We start from the raw sequence: 16,642 nt of genomic DNA, 5'->3' as shown, positions 1-16,642 counted from the left end.
GCTCATGCACTGTCTCTCTCAAAAACAAGTAAACATTAAAAAAAAAAAAAAAAAAAAAGACATCTATTAAAATGATTCTGATATTTAGTCTGAAAAAAAGAACATAAATGGTGGCATGATAAGGCTTTGAGTATATGAAATATAATTTAAGCCACATCCACAATTTCTCTGACACTCCTTTCTAAAGATGGAGCACAGTGACCCTCCCATTGACAGGGACTGGTTAGTGATTTACTTGACTAGACTTCCAAGACTAGGTCATAAAGGACACGAGGGCTTCCTCCTCAGTCTCTCATGGTTCAACTGCTTGAGGAACAATTAGGTGTCATGTTGACAGAACAGTTAAGAAGCCCTATGAAGAGGTCCATGTGGCAAGGAACTGAGGCCTCTTGCCACCAGCCAGGAAGAAACTGAGGTCTCTTCCAACAGCCAAGTGAGTAAGCCAGCTCAGAAGGAGATTATCCAGGCCCAGTTAAGCCTTCAGGTGGGGCCCATATGTATTTCCCTTATACTTGGGAGGACCCATGTGACTGCCTCCATGAATAAGACACAATGGCAATGAAACTGCCCAAATTCCAAAGCTGGATTAGAAAACTCCATGAAGCTTTTTCTGGTTTCTCTCAGAACACTGACTCTGGGACCCCTCAGCCATCATGTAAGAAGTACTGGGACTCTGAGGCCACCATATGGAAAGACCACAAGGAGAAACCATAAAGAGAAGAGACAAGACCCCGACTATTTTATCCCCCAGCTATGTAAGTCTTCCCAGACCATGTACCAGGCATGTAAGTAAAGCAATCTTTGAGATGAACCCATCTATCCCTTGACACTATCTGAGTGCAATTTATGAAAGATCCTGAAGTGCCTGGCTGAGCCCAGTCAACCTCCAGAACTGGGAGAATAAAAATCAAATGATTTTGCTTTAAGTCACTAAACTTTGGGGGTGGTCTGTAAGGCAGCAGTAGATAACCAAACACCCTGCGTGCTTCAGATCAATGTCACCAGCTTTGTGATTCCTTTCTTAATTACCCTCCTCACTGGGCAAAATATTAGCATTGCCTTTCTTCCAACCTCTGTAACATTTGGTTGCAGAAGCCAGGTACACATCATGTCCTGTGTTGCAGCATAGTTATCTGCTTCCTCAGCCCTCTAAGATTCCAAATGCCCGGAGGGCAGAAGCTGCGTGGAACAGAACTTTGTATCCAAAGTACCTAGTGGTACTACTTTACCTCTCTGTGCTTCCGTTTCCTCATCTGTAAAACGCAGGGAACAAGAGGTTGTTGTACATCACCGAAGAGCTACTATGTAAAAAAGAGTATCCGGGCACCTGGGTGGCTCAGTCAGGTTGAGGATCGAGCCCTACACTGGGCTCCACACTGAGCATGGAGCCTGCTTAGAATTCTTTCTCTCCCACTACCCCTCTCCCCAGCTCATGCCCTCTCTAAAAATTATAATAAATAAAAAATATTTTTTAATGTTTATTCATTTTTGAAAGACAGAGACAGAGCACAAGCAGGGGTGAGGCAGAGAGAGAGGGGGACACAGAATCCGAAGCAGGCTCCAGGCTCTGAGCTGTCAGCACAGGGCCTGATGCAGGGCTCAAACTCACGAACTGCGAGATCATGACCTGAGCTGAAGTCGGATGCTCAACCGACTAAGCCACCCAGGCACCCCTAAAAATTATAATAAATTAATTAATTAAGTAAACGAATGAATAGTACAGAAGGGGACTGAAAGAATGTCAATACCATTAAAAATTCCTACAATTTACCAAGATCACTGATATTCCTGTTTCGTGTCAACATGACACAGGACAAAACGGGAAATTAGTCTTAGTGGGTACATAAAAATGCTGGCAGTATCCCTGAGCTGCTTCATTAGTTTCTGTGAAATTTCCTTATGAAAATTTTCCCTGATGAACAGAGCGCTTCAAAGTTTACGAAGTGCTTTTATAGGCATTAACTCCTTCGGGGATCCTGTAACTTGGAGGGTGAAGCAAGGGTATCATTGCCAGTCACCGGAGACAACAGCTGGAGCTAAAGCCACTTTGCAAGCGTATGGGACAGTGAGGACCGAAGCGGTTTTCTGACTCCCTGCCCCCAATTTCCCCCCGCCAACCCTGTCATCCAAATGCCTCACGATGGGTGACAGGTCCCAAAGCTGCAGCGGGCCCGCAGGTAAAGATGCTAACTCTCTGCTTTCAGAACTAGAAGAGGACAATGACACAGGACAATTTACTAAAACTGTAGCCCTTAAGAGTAAGTCATTTATATTAAGATTTACAAACATTAATAAATGTATGTCCCCTAAATACACTAGATATATATGTTTTTAAAAGTTCAAAATATAAACAGAAACCTCACTTACTTTTGAGCCTATACTATGTGGTTTGGACAAGTCTAACTTCAAACCACTGCTTATAAAACATATGGCCAACAACTGTTTTTGTGGAGATAAGCTTAAGTCAAAAATACAAAAGAAAATTATTAACAGACTCTGGTAAGCAGAACAGTGTGGTTACAGAAACATGAAAGAGTCAGAAAGACTCCTCAGAAGTCAGGGTCTGCTATTTAACCCTGCTGAGCAAGATATTGGACTTCTCTGATCCTTAATTCCCCTTAATAAATGAGAAAAATACCATCATCACCACCATTTAATAGGAGATGAAGTAAGATCACCTATGTGAAAACCCCACCAAACAGTAAATGCACGCATTTTTCTAAGAAATTGTTCAGGTTCAAAAACGCCACACCGAATCTGGGCACCGAAGGTGACCTGGTAGGCCTGACCTGTTCTACACTTAAGCTTTCTGGTGATAAATGCTAATCCTGGCTGCTACTCTTTGTAGCATCCTGAGTGAGCCTGTCCTCATTTAAAGGACCAGCAGCTCAGTATGGGTACCCATTTTTATAACGTGCCAATCTTTGCAGAGAAGACAAATCCTTGCTCAAGAACAGCTCTCTGACACCTGGAGGTAGATTTTCTGACTTTTGCCTGGGATGATGGCAAGAATAACACAGAAACCCTACTCTGCAATTTAGCATTCAAAGCTTACCTGCTACCCTCAGCAAGTCAGCAAGGCCCAGAAGCTTGGCGGACTGTCTGTAGCACGTGGGGGATTGGCAGATACACTGCTTGATGAGGCCGATCCGATCAGAGCACAGTCGCACTAAGGAAGAGAGACATACTCAAGACTGGTAACCAGGGACATCACGGAAGAGTGTCATGACTGTCCAAGTTTTAGGTAAGTGAACACAATGAAAGCTTCCAGCCTCCAGATCAAAAAGAATTAAGACACAATTGTTTTTAAAAAATTACAATTGTTGTTGCTTTTGAATAAATAATGTACAGCTTGGATCTTTTGTCACCCAGCTTCTGAAAGAGTGAAGGCGCTGACGTTCGGGAGCTATGAAAAAGCGTCACCTTTTCAACTGCCATGTAAGGCCTCGGAAAATTTTAAAGAATTCAGTATCTGTCTCTGAAAACGTCAGATACTTCCTATCACACCTGCACCCCCATTCACCTAACCCCTCCACCCCCAAATCCATCCCATATTCCAAACATCCATATTTCTACCGCCACGTCATCACCCCTGTTTTTAAAGGGCAGGGATCTTTCAAGTGCTCACAGTTCCAATGTATTAACCTTTCTCCAAACCGGCCCTATCTTCTCACTTAAGACAGATATTAGGAAAAAAAAACATGTCTGATCACAGTGATTCACACTATAAGATAATTAAGGACACTTAAGGGGAGAAAAAAGCTTCAGCAAAGAGTATTATGTATATGCCAGGAAGAGATGGTTTTTTATTTAAGGGAGAGGTATCAACCTTTAAGAAGCATGTCACTATCGGGGAGACCAGGCCCCCATAATTACAACAGTAGGAACTATAATCACAGCAGCTGACATTCAGTGAGTATGAGCTACATCCCAGACACTGTCGTAGGTAATTTACGTATATTAACCCTACAAGGCAGAACTTGTAAGGCAGATGCTATTATCTTCAGAGGAAAAAAAGGTACAGAAAGGTCACTGAAAAAGTGATGGAACCAGAATTCAACCCAGCCCCTTAAAATGTTTTTCATGCCTTCATTCCTTTACCCATTCCCAAATCCATGGCTTTATCCCATATATTCTGGGTTCTCCCCAAAACTTCTTATAGGTAAGTGGCAGGGGGCCCAGGGGTTGGCGAGATAAAGGAGAGAGGTAGTAGTTTTCTTTGGAATGGGCCCTTTTATTGTACGTTTTCATTATGATTTAATTTCAAACTTACAGAAAAGTTGCCCGAATGATACCAAGAATTCTGTACGTTTTGCCAAGAATAACCAATTGCTAATAATCTGCTCCATTTACACATGCACGTGTGCAATCATGCAGGTGAGCACTCCCTCTCCACACATATATACACACGAATGCCTGTGTGCACACGCGCACGCACACGCTCACACACACACCTGTTTTTTCTGAACTACTTGAGAATAAGTTGCATATGTCACATCCTTTTATTCCTAAATACTTGAGGGTACACTGGGTTATTTTAAGAGGGCTATTCATGCATCTGCTAGTACAGTAATCCCTTGTGGCCTTCACTATAAAACGGAAGGTAGATGTAGACTTCAGTTCCTTGCTTCACAATCCTGACAACCAATATGTACATCTGAGTCGAACTACAGTAGACTGTACTATTGTTCCCAGTATCCACTGTAATGAGCCGTGCCCCAAACACCCACCTGACATTAGACTTAGGCTTGGTCATGTGATTTCTGTGGGCAATGAAATGTGAGTGGAAACGCCATATGCCACTTCTGAGCAAATGTTTAAGAGTCACCGTGGGATCCCACTCCTTATCTTCTCCCCTCCTGTGAGAACGCCACTTCACAAAGCCGAGCTGCAGAAATGCCAGTGTGCGAGAACTCACCTTCTATTCCGTGGCCCTGAGGCTTTGGAGACTTTTCCTATAGCACAGCCTAGCAAAAATTAACTGATACAGCGTTCTTCAAACTTCTCTCAATCAAAAAATTGTTTTCTTTTTTTTCTTAACATTTGCTACTGTTTTACGGGTTTTCCTCCTTGTATGTATTTTAAGAAAATGTATATTACTACCTCATTATTTCAGATGCAATTACTATGAGAAAGGTACTTTCTGTATGTTTCTCATTTGATTTTCCAAATAAAACCTGCCCTACCGAGATCTCATGGTCAGTCTACATATGTAAGAACCTGGGGTTTCTGTACACTTTTATAGCCACATTTGATGAATGCTGGTTCTCTCGGGGAAACCCTGGTTTCAATAACTCTAGTAAGCTGACTTCCTTACTATACAGCCATTCTTTCTCTAGTTCAATAAAATCAAAGTTCTACTTTTTCAGTTTTCTAAACTGAAGTCACACATAGCAACAGATCTTCATTTTCTCTGAAGTTCCAAGTTTGGTTCTTTGTCTGTTTCTTGCCCGAAGCAAGGCATAACTACTAATATTTTAAGGACATTAAGTAAATTTGCAGAGTGGAATTCTAATAGAGTGCAATTGCCTTATTCAAACGTCTTTTTACTTTATTTATTTCTCTATTTTTTGAGCCTCTGGACAATCACTAGACCAATTCTCTTTTACTGCTTATTGTAGGACATGCTAAATTATATCTCAAAATGTGATTTCTTGGTTAGGCAAATTCAAGACTTAGATGTTATTATATTTCTATGAAGGAAAGGAGTCTCTGACACTTAAAATTCCTTTTCAAATGGAATTAATGACCATGAAAAAGATATGCACGTATGAATCTTTTAATAGTTGAGGATCCCTCATTTTCCTGTGGATCTCACAAATATAGATCCAGTGTTTTAAATACACACACACACACACACACACACACACACACACACACACACACACATCTCAGACATAAGAAGCTCTTACCGACCAGCTACACACATGCCAAACGCTCTCATCACGACCTTGTAAGGCACAGACAGGGAATCATGCCCAACAAACCACAGATGCAAAATACCACTTTCAGTCGCTCACGAATGGCACCAAATGTACACAACAGCACAGCAGTTACTCGTGACATTGCTGAAGTACAAATCTGAATTGGACAGGGGAAGAAGGTGACAATATGCAGCAGTCACCTAGCTGATGAGCAAGAACACCTGAGTTTCCTTATTAAATCTTTTACTTTCACACCACTTCATCAGAAGAGTATGGTCCACTCTTTACAGACACAGGTTTTTGTACCAAACTATCTAGCTTTGAATTCCAGCTCCATCTCTAACTGCGTGACCCTGAGCAAGCTATTTAACCTCCTCTATTTTGATTTCATTACCTGGAAGTTGGAAACAATAATGGACACTACTTCATAGAAGACTTTTGAGAACAAATACATATACTTAGAACATGAAAGCTACTCAATAAACGTTAGTTGTTATTACTACTACTGACATATGCACAGAAATACTTGTGAAGTATGAGATCCTCTAATGTAAAAATTCTCAATGTTTCAAGACAGAGTTTTCAGGTCTATCTACAGAATATTGTATTATTATCTCCAACTGAGGAAGGGGACATTCAAAAACATGAAGATGCCACAGGTCACAAAGCTCAGAGCGGATGAATCAGAATTTAAACTCCTACGTGACACTCATGTGACTCTGTCTTGTTATCGGTGTCAGTCCCCCCGAGCCAGAAGTGTGCCCTATTCCCTTCATCATTTCAGTTCCTAGAATAGGTTTAGAAGCTAACTTGGGTTTTGAATGGAAGCAAAGCAGAGTAGGAACACGAGAGTGAAGAGATGGTGGGGAAGAGGAACAACGACAAGCAGGTAAGACCACTCTAATTCCACCACCAATTAGACACTAGAACCTCCATGTAAAATAACAAAGATGACACTTGATGCTGGCACGGCCCTTACGATACCCCAGGCGCTGTGAACACACGGCCTTCACGCCTATTAGCAATTCTAGAAGTTGTTTCTTAGCATCCCCATGTTGTGAATGAGAAAACCTAAACAAAAAGAAAGGTGAAATACGTGTCCAGTCACTAGCTGGACAAAACTGGCTGTGGGTGGCTTTAACCACAGTGCTGTAAGACTGAAAAGTGATTTACCCTACTATAGAAAACACAGGGGACAACTGAAATATCCCACATCTGCCCATGTGAATGTTAAGAATAATTTACATAAAACATGAATTTCCAAATGATGGGGAAAAGCACACACGTGTTTACACACACACACACACACACACACACACACACACTCAAACGTAAGGAATCATTTTTACATGCTATTTCTGTTCCTGTTTTCTATGAACTCTTTAAGTGTCACTCAGTACCCTTAGCCTTCACTTGGTGACCAGTACCAACTCCTGGAGTGTAGGCCAAAGCTTTAAAACAAAGCAGAGTGACAAAATAAACTATGTACGTTATAAAAAAAATACCTGGACCTTAAGTGTTTAAATACCAAGTTATGTGGTTTGTCCAGTATCCCTGATGACTACAAAAGCAGCTTAACCCTAAATTGTATCTATGGCATAAACACAACACACAGGATACAAACGCAGTATCCCATGCCCCCATCCAGAAAATTTTCTGACATTCATTCCAACAGGAAGCTCCAAATCAATATATCAAGCTGGAAAGCTGTCAAGACATGAAAGCAAATGTCCTTCTTAAAACACTCTTCAGTCAGGAAATCTCTCAGAAGTAACAGCAGGATAGCAGGTTCAGTCGCAGATTCTCAAACCCATCAGATGACGTGCAAACACTGCCAGCAAAAGTCCTGCTAATGGAGCACCACGGAAAATTACGAGCTCAGTTTGTTATTTCAATTCAATTGAACGAATTCATTTGCATTTGGGGAACTGCAAGGAAATGTTTTTTGTATTACATCAATCTGCCTGGATTAAATAAGCAGCTAAAATACACTCATAGACAGGAGCGCCTGGGTGGCTCAGTCGGTTGAGCATCCCACCTCGGCTCAGGTCATGATCTCACAGTTCGTGAGTTCCAGCCCCGTGTCGGGCTCTGTGCTGACAGCTCGGAGCCTGAAGCCTGTTCGGATCCTGTGTCTCCCTCTCTCTCTGCCCCTCCCCCTCTCATGCTCTGTCTCCCTCTCCTTCAAAAATAAATAAACATTAAAAAGATTTTTTTAATAAAATACACTCATATACAGAGTCAAAGCTATGAGGGCTTGCCCCAACCAGGGCAAAAGTTTCCTAGTGCTGTATACTCTCCCGGGCTGACGGGCTGAACACCTCAACTGAAAATATAAGTGTTTCAGGGGAGACAGGTAATGATTTAAGACATCTCAGAATAAAATGAAAATGTTTTTTAGTAACTCTGATTAATCTTCACAATTTTAAAAAGCTTTGAGCTCAAAAAACACAATTTTCCAGTGATTTAACAATCTCCATAAATGTACTTGTTTAAGATGCTACAGGATATGTATAATCACCTAGAAATTACTTCCAAACAATAATATTCAAGGTAACACAAATATTACCTTTTTCAAGTCTAATAAATTTATCTGACAAACTCTAATTTGTAGTAAAACTACAATGGAAACCCACATGAAAACACGAGAAGGTCTCAACTGACTTCTATCTCCTAAGATCCATCTGACTCAAACCCTACACAGGACAAGGACACCAAGGAACCTGTAACAGGACACCACTGTCCAAAGGTACAAGGAGTTTAAAAAAAGAAGAAGAAGAAGAAGAAGAAGAAGAAGAAGAAGAAGAAGAAGAAGAGGAGGAGGAGGAGGAGGAGGAGGAGGAGGAGGGGGAGGAGGAGGAGGAGGCGATGCTAGTGAAAATGCATCAAAAACCAGAGACGGAAACAACTCAGCTATAGCTTCCCCACTCCCAATTCCCAACATTTCCAGGTTTAAGAATAAAGATAAGAAATTACATGGAAGGCACCAAGCATACTGCTAATAATCAAGCTACCCGCTTTATTTAGGGCACGGAGGTCCAGAGTTCAAGGCAACAGAAAATCTATCTCCCACTTGTCACGTAAGGTTCAGGACACTAGGAGACACACACTGTCCTCACCGCACAAAGTACATAATGATCACAAGTGACTGTGTATCAGCATGCTTGTCTTGGGTGGTACTTACTCAACCTGTACATTTAGGTAAAAGATCTTGAGCATTGTTAAGATATCGCTAGGAATTAAACTCTAAACAAGAGCTTCCTGTCATTCTTCCTTTTAAAAAAATAGTATCAACTTAAGAATAGTCTGTACTGAGCATAACAAAATAAACTATGATCATGTACAGCTACTTAAATGTATGCAACTGAAACAAAATACAGAAAAACTGCATCATCAAAAACTGATGAAGATCTGAAAGTCTATCTGTAATCCCCCATTTCTTTTTGTTTTTATCCAATAGCCTCACGGCTGTTACTAACGTTATTCCTTTTAACGGCATAACTGAGAACTTAAAAAATAAATTTATAGTAAGACATCGGCTCTGTTTTTTTTAGATATCCACTTAAGATTTCATTTGAAAATGGGGCAGACAGTAGGATCTATTGCTAATGGATTAAATGGCCAAAGGTAATGCTAATAATTCAATGCAAAACAACTGAATACTAAGTTAATAATGCAACACTAAATGGAAAATTCACCTTGCAAAGGCAGGATCTTTACCCCAAATTCTTCAAGACATCCAAGGGCTTGGATAAGATCGAGCTCCTCTTGAATGGCCACAGGTCTATCTGTTATCAGCTGTAAGCAGCACCTAGGGGAAACAAGGTAAATTCTGTTGTTTTGGGTTTTTTGTTTTGTTTTGTTTTGTTTTTTTAAATAACACACATTTGGCTAAGTTGCCTTTCTGTATTCAACAATGTGAGATCCAACACACATTTATCAAATACTGACTCCATGCCAGGTTCTGCTAGATGCTGTCCATTACCTTCCTGAGTCCTCATAGCAATCCTGTGTGATAGGCAAATAGCATCACCTCCTTTCTAAGGAAGCCAAAACTGAAGCTCAGAGAGGTGAAGTAAGTCGCACAGGGTTATGCTGATAGTGGGTAATGGTACCACAGTATGAAGCAAAATGTGTTAACTCTGCCTTTAACAATCTTTTTACTGCTGACTCCAAAGGTGATAATCATACAGGAAAGGTTTAAAAAAGGAGACAGATTTCAGGTAATTTCCACTTATTCTTCTAGGGAAAACAAACATCTTGTTTCGGTGACAATTTTGTTTCCCAAAGGAAAAAAGACTAACCTAAGAAACTGCACAAAGGACATTTTTCTGATCAGAAGGAAGAGTCTGTTGGTAATGCAATAGTGAAATGAAAGCAAAACAGGAGAAAGTGACTTTGCTAAACTAAGAATTTGTGATACCCTATGGAGGATTTTAAGCAAGTTTTTAAAAATCCAAACAAAGTGTCCTTAATAAATATTTTAATTAACAAACTTTCTGAAAGGTGCATGTGGAAGGACATTGAGACACAAGCCTAGAAAGACTGGTAGAGATCAGGCCAGGAAGGGCTAATGGTGCTAAAATCATGGACCACCTGATGAAGATCCCACGGCCCCAGTACCCATCTGTATGATGGATACAGGTCTACCTTGCTTGCAAAACTTTAAAATTTAAATAAGATGAGCACTAACATATACTGCTGACTCAAGAGGAAAAGTGACAGAACCTTGTGGTATCTACCAAAATTCTATCTTTGAACTATCTTTGAACCCAGGAATTCCCAGTTCTAGCAACTTATACTACAGACAGACTAGCACACACCCACACATAAGTAGGGATGTTGAGTATCATGGTGTTTTTAAAATATAAGAGGGACACCTGGGTGGCTCAGTGAGTTAAGCGTCCAACTCTTGATTTCAGCTCAGGTCATGATCTCATGGTTCATGAGATCCATGTATCAGGTTCAGGAGCCCATGGCAGGCAGGCTCTGTGCTGATAGTACATAGCCTTTTTGGGATTCATTCTCTCTCTCTCTCTCTCTCTCTCTCTCTCTCTCTCTCTGCTCCTCTCCCACTCCATGCACGTGGACACGCTTTCTCTCTCTCTCTCTCTCAAAATAAACTTTAAGATATAAGACAATGCATTAAATCACAAGCTAATCAAATAAATTCTAGAAAGTCAAACAATGGAATATTCTACAACCATCAAAAGAGAATGAATCAAGCCTATAGGCACTCATGAAAAAACCTTCAGAATAGATCATAAGTGGAAATAACAAGATGCAGAAAGGTATGCATCCATTTGTGACTTAAGAAGAAGGTAACGTTCAGGAAGATATTTTGGAAAGATACATAGGAAAATGACTTAAAAAGATAGCTAAGGGATAAAGTTAGGGCAACAAGAATGAAGAGAGAATTATCAGAAATATCCTTTTTTCTATTGTTGAATATTTTTATCTCATTGGATGTGTTACTTCCTCAATTAAAAAACTAGTTCAGTGGTGTCTGGGTGGCTCAGTCGGTTGAGTGTCCAACTTCAGCTCAGGTCATGATCTCATGGTTTGTATTTGAGCCCCGCACTAGACTCATTGCTGTCAGCACGGAGCCCGCTTTGATCCTCTGTGCCCTCTCCCCCCACCTCCTCTGTCCCTCTCCTGCTCATGCTCCTTCTCAAAAACAAATAAACATTAAAAAACTAGCTCATGATAATTTAATCAATAAGAATGTAAGGGCTATTTTCTATATTAAACATTACTATCAACATTTCAATATACCCAGCCTTACAGATCATAATCAGTCTGGTGCCACCTTACACACACATATGGCATCTTTTCCAAATTAACGTGTGTCCTTGTGGGAGAAAAAGGGATGGAATGAAAGGGAAATATCAGAAGTGTAGATTTAAAAACAAACTCTGAAAACTCCTGCCAAAAAGATTTAGGTCAAACACAACTCCCAGTTTTAAAAGCTATTCTATTTGATATTTTCATCGTCTGAAATAGAAACACAATCCCTTAGGAGAGAAGAAAAAAAAATTTACTATTTTTAACAACTCTGTCAAGTCCAATAACACGGTTTGAGAAAACATGGTTCTCTCTGTAGTAAGATATCACTGGTCGGGGGGAAGTTTCCTTTAAGCTTTTAGCTACTAGTCATTTGGGGGGGAAATTAATCTAAATAGGTACCACAATCACTACAACCAAATTAATTCCTAATGGGCCTAAAATTTCTATGTGAAAATATAACTATCAAAGTAGTGAAAAACAACATCAAAAACTCTTATAATGGTCTTGGGAATTAAAGGTCTTTCAAAGGATGACACACAAGATAGAAACTATAAAAGAAAACAATCAAAATCTTTAAAGATTCTGAACAGCGATTTGAAAATCATACATAATAAAAACTTGACAATGTGGTTAAAACAGGTAAGAGATGCAAAGGGTAAATTGTCCTTTATGCACAGAAAGCTCTTAAGAATCAATAGTAAAAAGATCAACACTAAATCTCCAGGACAACAGGCCAAAGAGAAACAGAATTCATAGTCCAGAAATTTCCACCTGGAAGGGACTTTCAAGCTTTATCATCTAATCAGGTCCCTCATCCCCAAACAGAGCAAAGTCATGCAAAGCATATGGCCATTGCCTAAATGTGCTAAAAATTTCCAGAACTTGAATTTACAGGCCATCTCATAAATCCTTTCTAAGAGAAAAGATATACAATCTTACAGATCATCAGCAAGAAAGGCTGGGAAAGTATGCTGGAGAAAAGGGGTCACGAGAAAGCTGATGAATATTCATAACGTAATTATCTTTCTGTATTCAAGCAATAAGTAACTGTGCCCCATGGAGGACAGTCAATCTGCGCCTGTGGTAATATATTTTGTAAAGTAAAGAACAAAACCAACAGTGGAGTCTGTGTATTCTGACTTCCCCCCTCCCTCTTCTGGAAGAACGTGGAATTACTCTACCTGGCCAGATCCATGCAGCTATCAGTGAGGCTGGTAGAAGCGTTAAAGTACTCTCTGCTGGCAGCCAAAACCAAGTCAATACTCCTTTCATAACTGACCCTGCACTGGGTCTTTCCTTTACGGGCCGCGCTAGCTGGCGGATTTACCGAACAAGCACTGCAGTGCATCATGTGACCAGCTAAGTGGATGTTTTCAAGGCGACTGGAACACAAAAGGCTTTCTGTAAATATCTGGGGGAAAGAAGAAACTGGAATTAGCCTCAAAGAGGGCAGATTCAGCGCTTCTCAAGAAAGCGAAGGCTCTGATATCCAAACGAAATAGATTAAAAAAACATTCATTGTACAGGTAGCAATTGCACAAGTGACACTGTGAATGCACTAAATGACAAGGAAGTACGCTTTAAGTGGTTACTTTTATGTCATGTGAATTTCACCTCAATAAAACAAACTCATCTTTTAGGAAGAAGAAATCGTTTAACTGAACGCACTAATAGGAAGCATAATACAGTTGACCCTTGAACGACACAGGGGCAGGGGTGCTGACCTCCCCACGCAGTCAAAAATCCCAGTATAACTTTTGACTCTCCCCAAACTTAACTCCTAACAGCCTACTGTTAAGCGGAAGCCCCAGTGATAATATGGACAGGTGATAAACACATATTTTTTATTTACTGTATTCTATAACTATTCTTACACTAAGGTAAGCCAGAAGTAACATTAAAATCACAAGGAAGAGAAAACACATTTACAGTACTGTACTCACCAAAAACAAAAACAAACCTGCGTATAAGTAAGTAGACCCGTGTGGTTCACACCCATGCTGTTCAAGGGTCAACCGTACCTCAATGTGTACAATGAACATTTGAGTCAAATATCTGAAGTTCATGTTCATTAAAAACGGGATTCCTTAGACCTACTGTCCCATACTCAACAGGGCCTACTCTGCTTAAACTATTTATAATAGTTCAATTTTTAAAAGAAAATCTCTGAATATGACACCTATAATTTATGACTGCTTAATGCATCTGAATTCAGGCTTACATACTAGCCAAGCTGCAAATATAACATGGACTTTTTTTTTTCCAATCTGAAAATTAAAAACTATTGAAATAAAACAAGAGCCACTGATAGAAGGTAATCATGCAAATACTGTATTCTACTAGGCAACTAATAGCATCAATATAAAATTTACTGTATAACTGAGATTATGTACTTATTACTTAGTCCAAAAAAAGTCTTAAAGAGATTCCTTTAAATTTACACTAATAACTTCAATATATAATTAGTATAACAACTTCCCCAAGAATGTTCTTCCCTCTTAGGACTCCTCTGTAGGATAAGGATAGCACAGAAACAGAAGCAAGAGTTGAAAAAAGTAGATTTCATGGAGAATAGAGTTTTCTCACAATTAAGGCGACTACCTAATTTTCATGGGATCCCCTCCTTTTCACTTGTTTCTAGGCCTCTAGGGAAGGTAGTATTTTTAGACAGGCCTTTATTGAAATGACTGAGAAGGATAATATTACTAATATCTACATGGGATCTGCTATAAAATACATATTGTGACAGAAAGCAAATTACCAACAAGCAGCTGTAATCACTTACAGGCGACAAGTGAAAATGGCTTAATCCAAGGAACCCAAATGACTTAGATATGACAGTTTCTCTATTCCTTTGGGTTATTCAAGTAAGCCATAGAGAGTTAATGCCAAGTATTGAAAAATATAATTCACTCACTCTAAAAGTTTTTGCTAAAATAAACAATATAGATTTCTGCTCTACCTGCTGTATCAAAATTTTTAACATTTTCAAAATTGTGCCATTGAGCTTTCAAATATCTCCCAAGTATTGTTGAAAACCCCAACATAATAGCCAAGAGTCAGTAGGATAATATAGCATAATTTAAAAGGTACTAAAATAGTATTTAAAAATGTAAGTTTGAAAAAAAATGTAAGTTTGCCAAATCTGTATTACCTTCCTCTATAACCAGTTCAAAACTGTTATAATATGCTTTCAAATGTTTTCTCTAAGGACTGAGACTAATGGCCGGAAGTCATTAAAATATCAAAGTCTAATAAAAAGGTGTTAAAATATAACAAAAACAATTCAATATGTCAAGCTGTTATGCAATTATACAAGAGCTAGTTAAGTGTAATATACTTATTGCCAATTTTCCAATGAAAATCAAAAACAGGAAAATAGCAAAACAATGCCATCCCAACTTAAAAACACTACTGCAGACATATTCATGATGGTTAGGTTTTGGATCCCATGTGAATATAGACTTTCTTCTGGAACTGGATTTCAAGTTTTCACTTTAGACACAAAAGGGGAAGCTCCTGGCAGTTATATGTACGTGGTCTGAGACTATAATCATCAATGTAAACTCCATTCTCATTCAAGCATTTAAAAACCTGAAGTTCAAACATAAAACCATTTCTCAACAGTCTATATTAGCACTGTTTTGTTAAAATCACCTTGAATAAAAATGCCAACCAATTTCACAGAATACAGACCTATATTTATAACTCTCATCAACAGGTCATGCTTTGCGATGTCAGAGCAGAGCAACACAAGAAATATTCTATACAATTTCATGTCTGGTTTATTGGCAGAAAAACTCAAAACAGGAATCTGCTTTTAAACTATCTCTCACTAAAAGTGGGTTAGCTGGATCATTTTTCCACACGGACTATGAGTAATTGGGTGGTAAGACACATACTTTCCAAAAATAATCATTCAATCCCCTGGGTTACATTCCTAAGTCAATTAGCAACCATATCTTAAGTCTCCTTTGTGTTCTGGACATTCCAATAAGCACCGGGGCACAAGAGGATGAACATGAATACGATAATGCCTACCCTAGGGGCCCATGACCAAAGGGAAGAACCACATGTGGAAACAAGTTACCGCATTTGAAAGACCATAACAGAGACAAGTTACATGAAAGGACAAAGGAAGGCATCCTAGAGGGCATAATTAGTGAAGTGAGTCCTAAAAATTACCAGCAATTTTCAGATAAAGGAAAGAGGGATACATCCAGGCAAAGGGAATGATGCCGGCAGAGTCACAGAGACGTGAAGCCGCATGGTGCGTGCAGAGTCAGGGCAGATGTGGTGGACGCAGCGAAGGATGGGGTACACGGCGACCCTTGCGTGTGCAGAGTAACGCAGGGGAGAGCGGACGGGAGAGCTGGTGTACTGTGGCTTTCTCTGCCACGCTAACAAGCACGGCTGCTTTCTGATGCTGAATGGAGCAAGCAGCAAATGTGAAGAAGGGGCGCGTCACGAAAGGATGTGTTTTAGAAGAATGCTCGGAATCAGTGTAGATGAGAAATATGGAGGTCAGGAGACAAGAAGAATTACAATTTAGCAGAGATGAAGACAGGACAGATTTGACAGACCTTTCCCAGGTACATCAAATACGCTTTAGTGACCAGCAAAACTGAGAAGCGAGAGGAGACAAGGATGTGTCCCTTGGCCCCACTGGGGAGGAACGCACTGAATAACAAAGACAGGGAAGACAGGTGGGGAAGCGCCCAGCTTGGAGAGCACTCCCAGGGCGCCTGGCTGGCTCGGGCCGCCAAGAGACAGGCTCTTGATTTCAGATCAGGTCATGATCTCATGGTTCCTGAGTTCAAGCCCCGCATCGGGCTCTGAGCTAACGGCACAGAGCCTCCTTAGGATCCTCTGTTTCCCTCTCTCTCCGCCCCTCCCATACTCTCTCCCTCCCTCTCAAAAATAAACAAACT

The 16,642-nt window shown here is 40.0% G+C and overlaps 1 protein-coding gene across 3 annotated transcripts in view; it reads right to left on the bottom strand.

The window, feature by feature from the left end:
• NBAS (NBAS subunit of NRZ tethering complex) overlaps positions 1–16,642 on the bottom strand; it is a 328,333-nt gene that overhangs the window by 156,354 nt on the left and 155,337 nt on the right. For all 3 annotated transcript variants that reach the window (XM_049652503.1, XM_049652501.1, XM_049652502.1), the window contains 3 exons: positions 12,893–13,122; positions 9,623–9,735; positions 3,056–3,169 (listed from right to left, as the gene is read on the bottom strand). In XM_049652503.1, coding sequence (XP_049508460.1) covers positions 3,056–3,169; positions 9,623–9,735; positions 12,893–13,122 — 457 coding nt within the window. The remainder of the gene's footprint in view (positions 1–3,055; positions 3,170–9,622; positions 9,736–12,892; positions 13,123–16,642) is intronic.

The sequence above is a fragment of the Panthera uncia genome, assembly GCF_023721935.1.
Source record: "Panthera uncia isolate 11264 chromosome A3 unlocalized genomic scaffold, Puncia_PCG_1.0 HiC_scaffold_12, whole genome shotgun sequence".
NCBI lineage: Eukaryota > Metazoa > Chordata > Mammalia > Carnivora > Felidae > Panthera > Panthera uncia.
This window is presented reverse-complemented; position numbering and strand designations above follow the sequence as displayed.